Source organism: Lutra lutra, chromosome 15 (genome assembly GCF_902655055.1).
Source record: "Lutra lutra chromosome 15, mLutLut1.2, whole genome shotgun sequence".
In the NCBI taxonomy this organism is placed as follows: domain Eukaryota; kingdom Metazoa; phylum Chordata; class Mammalia; order Carnivora; family Mustelidae; genus Lutra; species Lutra lutra.
Window position 1 is genome coordinate 18,081,533 of NC_062292.1, and position 8,085 is coordinate 18,089,617.

The 8,085-nt window shown below is 50.8% G+C and overlaps 1 protein-coding gene across 1 annotated transcript; it reads right to left on the reverse strand.

Moving 5' to 3' along the window:
• Nucleotides 1-2,803: 2,803 nt before the first annotated feature.
• Nucleotides 2,804-7,405, reverse strand: ZNF648 (zinc finger protein 648). Its single transcript, XM_047703682.1, has 2 exons — nucleotides 7,352-7,405; nucleotides 2,804-4,571 (listed from the first exon to the last, which is right to left on the reverse strand). The coding sequence occupies exon 2, from the start codon at nucleotides 4,511-4,513 to the stop codon at nucleotides 2,804-2,806; it is 1,710 nt and encodes a 569-aa protein (XP_047559638.1). The 5' UTR covers nucleotides 4,514-4,571; nucleotides 7,352-7,405.
• Between the last annotated feature and the right edge of the window lie 680 nt (nucleotides 7,406-8,085).

The window sequence follows — 8,085 nt, forward strand, 5'->3', positions numbered from 1 at the left end:
TGAGACAGAATAACCTTATCCAAATACTGATTCTTCTGTAAACAGAGGATTCAAATGCCCCTGTATTGGAGGGCAGACTTCACTGGGAAGAATTTATGCCACACCAGTTAGAAGATGGCTGTCTTCTCCTTTGTATCTGCTTCTCCACTCCATGAATTGTGGCCTTTCACTGTCCAGCCCAATGACCTGTGGCTACAGTAAGGGGACTGCATTCCCCTGCAATACATATTCAACATGACCCTTGCAGCTGGTGTGAGAAAATACTGGTTGGGAGAATTTTCCTGAAAATGTGACTTGATTATGTGACACCACTGAAGGATTATTGAACTTCTCTTCACCTGTTCAGTATATTACAATCCCTTATATTCCAGAAACACAGTATGTAGCTCCAAAGATACCCAGCACAAGCTAACCTAGTTTTTTCTAGTAACAAAAAGGACACACTTTCTCCCCATAGGTATGCCCATCTGGAAGCTACACAGAGATACCGCACGTCATCTGCAGAAATGAGATTATGTGACCACTTCACAACCTGCTTGATAGCTTGAGTCCATCCTATCCTTCTGAGGTGTTCCAGAAGTTTGAACCTATTTTTAGTCTCATTCTGTTGTGATCTCATCCTGATTGCCTGCTCATTTTCATGCTATCTGCTTGCTAGATGATAAAAGGAAATTATCACCAATGATTAAGTAGACCAGTAGTCCCAACTTGGCTGTGCATCAGAAAATATGGGAAGCTTAAAAGATTAGAATCCACGATGACCTGCAGACCTGTTTCAATATTCGAAGCTAGGATTCAGCAGGTTGTATGGTCAAGAAACAGCTCACATACCTTCTCTACAGCATTCTATGAACTGGTTTGGGGAACAACAGCCTTAAAAATTTACAGAAGCAGAATAAATATTTTAATTATCAAAATTGTACTAACAACCATCTTTAAAAAAAAAAGAATACAAAGAAAAGAAACAATGACTTCAGTCTTCAAGGATTTCATTGGTTAACCAGGAAAAATACACAAGCCTTTATGCTGTTCATAATCACAAGGCTATGGTTGATTTTTACAACCTCTACCAATTTAATACCCGTGCCTTTAGCCAACTTTCCTTTCCTGGTGGGACAACTCCAACTTTTATTGCTGCCTTATTATCACTCCTGATTAGCCAATGCAGATACAGAAGCTGAAGCCAAGGTCTTATCACTGGTAAAGGATGGGGATGGACTAATACCTCAAGCATTGCCCCTCATGCCAGACCCTGAACCAGCTAACTCTGTTGGTTGGACATGCAGATGTGTCTAAGGGAGTTAAGACACGAAACCTCCAGGCATGCGGTCGAACTCTTTTACTAAGTTTGCCTTTACCAAACAAAGTATGACAACATGTATCACTTCTCTTTGGCTCCCATGCGTCAAAGGAGAATTCAAAAGAAATTCAGATTTGGCACCCTTTGGTGGCAATTTTAGGAATATGTTAAAGATATCCACCAAAGGAGAGTACTATATGTTCTTTTGGGATATCTTATTCCATGTTTGCCCCTGTGCATCAAAGGAAATCTGTGAAGTCATGAATTCTTCGCAGTTGGGTCCAGAGCTAAGAACTACTGATTTCAAATGATAGAAAGTCAATACATTTTGAAGAATGACTGTTGGTAATACACAGATTTCAAATAACCTCATTAGAGAGTAATTGTGAATCATGAGGTTTTCCAAACCTGGTTTTAAGACTTTGAAACAAAGACAAACCAATGGCACTTGGGAAAGGACTATTCTATTTTGTTTACTTCAAATTGGAGCTAATGACCTAGAAAAGTTAAATGAATCTAAGAGGTTTCTTGAATTATGATCAGGCCCATTTGGAGAAATGTTACATATCTCTCTGTAAGTGGGCATATTACTCTCTGTAAATTACATACGGTTGAAGTTCCCAAGTTGGGAACAAGGGAAGAGGTGGCCAGACAGGAAGCTGATGTAAATTTTGTGGATGAGACTTAGGTTTGATCCAACTTACTGTATTTGACTGTAAAGAGAAAGGGACTTCTTTTTCAGATATTAAGGTTTTTCTGGACTTGCAGAAAAAAAAACAAAAAAAAAAAACAAAAAACAACTTCTGTTTTTGGTTCCAAAACATAGGACATAAACTTCCCTCTCCTTAAGACAAAGGCTTTCTCCACCTCAAAGCTGAGACCCATTTCCCAAGGGTAAAGTAATTTTGGCAGGAAAGTGAAATAATGGGCTGTCTGGCTGGGTCTGAGCTAACCTCGGGGAGGCTTTGCTGCTTTGAAAGAGGTGCTCACAGAGACCACTTCTAGGGATTCCTTTATTCATGTAAAAACTGAAAAGTACCTTTCTCCCCAAGAGGACCAGCCCCTGAGGTCTTCTTAGTATTTGCATATGGCCTTGAGGGCAGGACAGGACAACCTTTTTCTTCACTGTATCCCTCGAGGCTTGCACAGTGCCCAGGATATCATTCCCAATCCACTGAGATCCTCCCACCATGGAACTCTACTCCTGACCAGTTCTCACTACAGTTTCTTATCTTTTTCCAATTGAGTATGGCCTCTGAGATTTGGAAGAAAGACGGATAGGAAACCCCATATAGGTGCCAGCCCTCCCGTTACTTTTTACACAAGAGATCAAACACTTTTATCAAATGGATCACCCCATGGCGGGGGACTCACTGGGAGGAAAGGCTGACCAGTAGCGCTAGGTGACATTACCATGTGAATGGGCTTGTCCATGAAGGAGGGTTCCAGGCAGTGAGGTCCGACAGCGTCTTCACCTTCCCTGAGAGTTAGCTGCTCGAGCCCTCACTCATCAGAGGAGGAGGGGATGGTCTCCTTCTTGCAGGTGCTGTGCTTGGCTCGATGCCGCTGGAGGTGGTTGGACCTGGTGAAGGCCTGGCCACAATCCTCACACTGGTAAGGCCTCTCCCCGTTGTGCACCCGAATATGCTGGGCAAGCTCCGAGGCGATTCGGAAGGCCCTGCCACACTCGGCGCAGAGAAAGCCCTTCTCCCCGGAGTGGATCTGCTGGTGCCGCTTCAGGGTGGAGGAGCGGGCAAAGGCCTGGCCACATTGGGCGCAAGGAAAGGGCCTCTCCCCCGTGTGGATGCGCTGGTGGCGCACGAGGCGCGAGGGCTGCGCGAAGGCCACGCCGCAGTCGGCGCACTTGAAGGGCCTCTGGCCAGTGTGCAGCGTCTGGTGCTCGATCAGGTTGGAGGATTTGGTGAAGCACTTGCCGCAGGTGGGGCAGGGGAAGGGCCGCTCGCCCGAATGCACACGCTGGTGCTCCATCATTCGGCTGGCCACAGCGAACTCCCTGTCGCAAGCGGGGCAGCGGAAGGGCTTCTCGCCCAGGTGCGTGCGCTGGTGGCGCAGCAGCGACAGTGGCTTGTTGAAGGTCAGACCGCACTCGGCGCACGGGAAGGGCTTGTTGTTGCTGTGCATGTTGCGCTGGTGTTTGCGCAGGTCGGAGGAACGCACGAAGGCCTTCCCGCAGTCCGGGCACGGGTAGGGTTTCTCGCCGGTGTGGGTACGGATGTGCTTGCGGTGGTCCGAGGACCAAGTGTAGGCCTTGTCGCAGAAGGGGCACTGGTAGGGCCGCTCGCCCGTGTGCAGGCGCCGGTGCTGCTGGAGCGTGCCCCGGTGGGAGTAGGTCTTCCCGCACAGCTCACAGGCATAAGGCTTGGTGCCCCGCGGCTTCGAGGGACTCAGAGGATTGCTGGGCTTCTGGAAGACCCTTCCTCCCCGCAGGCACTTATAGGGATGCGCCTCTCCTTGCCCCGCCTCGCGCGCACCCTCCGGCTTCTGGCCCTTCCTGCCCCTTCGCGCTTTGGCCAGCACCACTGCTGCCAGACTGGCTGGGGGGACAGACACCGGGGCCGGGGTGCACTTCTCCTGCATGGGGAGGTCCCAGTTGCCCCCCGGCTTGGGGAAACACATCGGAGAGGAGCTGTCTGGGGATGTGTCTACGCCTCTCTGTGCACAGAAATCTCTTCCCGTCTCAGGGAAGCTGGTTGGGACCCCCAAGGCAGCGTCCAGGTTTGTCCTGGAGTCTCCATCATCTCCGGCGGGTAGTGAGTCCCTAAGCGTTTGCGTCCGACCTAACAACTTGTGTGAGAGGTCGCTAGGGAGGGTCCCCGGAGGCGTGCCTGGTCCAGGGGAGTCCTGGGTCCTGGTGATCTTGGACTCACCGCTTCCCCAGCCGGCCTTCTTTCCAGGCGTCACTGTCAGTTCCTTCCCGACGCCCCCGGCACTAGGGGAGCTGGAGAATTTCTCTTCTTTGCTGGGTGGATGATGCCAGGGCAAGTCAGGACTGTCTTGAGTCTCTTGCGAGCTATTTCTTGGATAGACCTGGTGATCAGGGTCCCCAGGGCTCCCTTTGTCTCCTGCCTCCCCACCATCGTCATCTGCTCTGTCTAAGCTCACGCTCAGGATCCGGGAGTCATGAGCTTCCTCACTCAAGCTGCAGAGAGGAGACACCTTGCCCCGCCTTTCCTGGGGGTCCACCTGTGTCATGACGTCAGGCACGTCTCCTCCTGCTCCTCCTAGACGGAATCTGCTTGGCTCAGGATACCTGCACAAAGGAAGTTTATATTTTTTGTTTGCCTAATATATGTCTTTTATTTTTATATATTCTTAGGGAAACATTTTTATTATTGAATTATAGTTGGCATACAATGTTATATGTACGTATTTTTAATTTAGGTATATCATACACACATGTATGAATATACATATACACACATTCATTGTGTGTTTCTTTTTCTTTTCCACTAAGTACTGTCTTTTTCTTTCATTTTTTTTTAACAAAGACAGTGTTTTCAGTTACCTTCAGTTTAAATGTTTCATTTTTCCCCAAGTGAGCCATATTTATCCCAAGGCATTTCTGGCAAACCCCACAGGCCCCCGGCTGTGTACGTACCCTGATTCGAGAAGCATTGACTTAGCGTTTGACAGCAAGGCATGAGACAAGGAAGCCATTGAGTTTTATTTTCTAAGTGGTTTTATTTTAGCTTGAAGACATGGAGAAAGCCTGCTAAGGTTGGCGAATAAGGATTGTTTGTGTGAGCCATTTGTTTTACAGGATTTGCTGGAGCGAGAGGCAGGCTCCTACAGGCCTGGGGGTGAAGGGCAATTTCAGACCAGGGGGCTGAGTTTGCTTTTGTCTGGAGAGAACCTTCTGGGAAACTCAGAGGGGGTAATACTAGTAGTTTCACTTTCTGGGCAGACATTAGGAACCAGGTAAAATGCTGAGCACGCACAACCAGGATTTCATTTCTTCTTCCCAGCAACCATTAAGAGAGATGCTGTTACTGTTTTCATATTCTTTCCATTTTACAGACCAGGATAGGGAGGTCTAATGAGGTTTCCTATCTGCCCAAGGCCACACAGCTCAGGGACAGCAGCCCTGAGGCTTCTCTTTCGCTCTGAGGCCGTTATGTTAAACCCAGAGCTGGAGGTACTACCTCCCAGATGTGGCCTCAAGACTGAGGCCAGCCCTGGGGCTGGGCCATGCCCAAGAGCAGCCACAGCATCCTGGGGGGAGAGCCCTTGCTGCAGGCTCAAAGCCCCTTGTGTTTTCTGGGCCAAGGAGGCTTGGCTGCAGGGCCTCACCACTGGGCTCCTCCCTACTCGTGTTGACCCAAACTGCCCTCTGCAGAAAAAGAGGCCAGGACACATGCTGTGGAGACCGTTGCCTGGGGTGGTCAGGAGTATTAGTCACTGAGCATTTACTTTCAGAAAAGGAAAAGTTCCTTCTTTCCTCCTCCGCCCACCTTCCACTGCCTCTGGAGGGATAAGAGGAGCCATTGCTGCCCTTGGTGGCCCCCGATGCGCTCCCCATCGGGCAGAATGCGTTCTATCACCTGCCAGCAAGAGGTAGTCATTCACTTAACAGATGTGTGCCAAACCCTCAAAATCATAAGCCTGTGCCTCAGCAAGTGTCTCAGCCTTGTTTTGTCACTGGAAAGATGGAAGGTAGTACTGTATGGTCTGTGTGAAGCTCTTGCACACGGCTGACTTCCAAGGACTAGTGCATTGTCCCATATACTGTCAGTTCTCCCCCCCGCCACAAGCAGGACTTCTGAGAGGTGTCCAGACAGACATTCATAGCAGTTTCATGGTCAAGGGACACATAATAAGGCCATATCCTAGCCCCACCTCATCAAACTGCCTTGCCCGATCATAAACCCAGTTATTGTGAGCATGCGTGTGTGTGTTTGTGTGTGTGCATAGGAGGGGAGCAATGGGGAGGAATCTTCACTTTGTACTTGGGAACAGAAGCCAAAGTTGGAAGGAGGGCATAAAGCCAGGGTGGCTGGGGTCCAGCGTCTTATGTCCCTTTGTGGCCTAAAGCCCAGGGACCACTCCCTCCCCCTGACATCCCTCTCTATCCCCATTACAGGTCAGAGTGTGGCTGGCATAGCCTTGGGCAGGAAACCGGGCTCGATGTACTTAGGGCACACTGGTTCTTAGAAGAGTGGCTGTGTGTGTGCATGTCTGTCTGGTTAACGGAAGGGACACAGCACTAGCCAGCTAGGCATGGTGTGCTCAGGCCAGCATGCCTGATCGGAGACTGTGGTCCGTGAGCACGGACGGCAAAGGGATGCTGGACTTGACTGAAACTGACTCCTTGGGCTTCCTTCTTTCTCTGGGACGACACGCTGCGCATGTTCAGATGGAACTGCGTGCAGACCACTCACTTCACCCCCCCACACCCCCTCCCGCACTCGGACCCAACTTTATACACGTGTCTCATTCCCCTTCCTCTGAGCCGCAGGTGAGCCTCCTCCGGACAGCATGCAGCGCTCTGCCAGCTCACAGCTTCTCAGAAGCCTGACAGAAGGTTGTCTTTTCAGATGGGAAATTCCTCCCCTGTCTGCAGCCAAGCCCTGGGGAATGCATTCTGCTTTCTTCCTCCGGGACCTGCGAGAGGTTCTCTCTTGACCACCGACAAGACCAAGAGGAAGGCAGGGACTCAGGGTGGGATTTTCTGGCCGAGGCTACACAATTATTCCTGGTCCGGAAGAGCACGGGTGCCACACTGTGGCTGGAGTGGCTGCTCTCCAGACATGCTGACCCCCAGCGGCTCTCAGAGCACAGCCCTTTCCTGGAACTTCCACCACCCTTAACAGCGAGGAGTGCCCCAAACTTAGCCTCCAGCTTACCCACCTCATGCGGGGACACCTTGCAGAAGCCTGGCCTGAGGGTTAGTTCCAGCTCGGCCCCTGCCCCTCTCCCTGCCTCCCTTCCATAGACTGTTCTAGGTCCATCCCTGGGCAGGCACCTCCCGCCTTCTCCTCTGCCTTTAGGCCTCGCTCTCTACCTTTGGCTCTGACACAGATAGTTGCTTACCTGGGAAATGCAGACCACGGCGCCGGTCCCCCACCCTGGCTTCTGTCACATGTGGCCTCTCAGTCCCTTGGAAACTGAGTTTGGTACAAATCAGCAGAGATGGTGTCTCTGTCCCTCACGCTTTTGTGTCCAGTCCAGCAGCTGCAGAGAGAGCTTGAGGAGGTGGGGCCAGTGTAATACACTCGACCTTCCTGCCTGCATCCCAGAGAGCAGCCTGGGAAATAGAGCGGGGCTGCCCTCTCTCACTGCCTGAATGATCCTGCCTTCCCTCTGCTCCCGCCTCTCCTCCTGCCAGAGCCTCCCTCCCGCCCCCTCCTCCCTCAGAAAGGTCGCTTCGTCCTCCTGCAGGTGGCCCTTCTCTCCTGCTCACTCTCATTGCTTCTTGCCAGGACAGCAAACAGCCCCTCCTTCAGTCCTGCCCCTGTATGGCCATAGGCCACTGTCACGTATGAACTTTCTGGGGAAGCATGCTTTTTCCCCTCCCTGGCAGACAGGACTACCTCCCCCTTTATGGTGCCCACATTTTGTAGCTCTGGGGTTTGAGCAGCGATGTTCCTATAATTTTCTGAAGTACTCATTGGCTCCGAGATGCCCATAGCAATTTTACAGGGGGTGGGATGCACGGAGGTTGCTTTATCTCCTTATTCATACGGATGCTAGGCCTGTCTGGGACCTCTCTTCATCTCTCAGCATTGGTTCTCAAGCAGGTTCATTTTGAAGAAAAAGATTGGCCC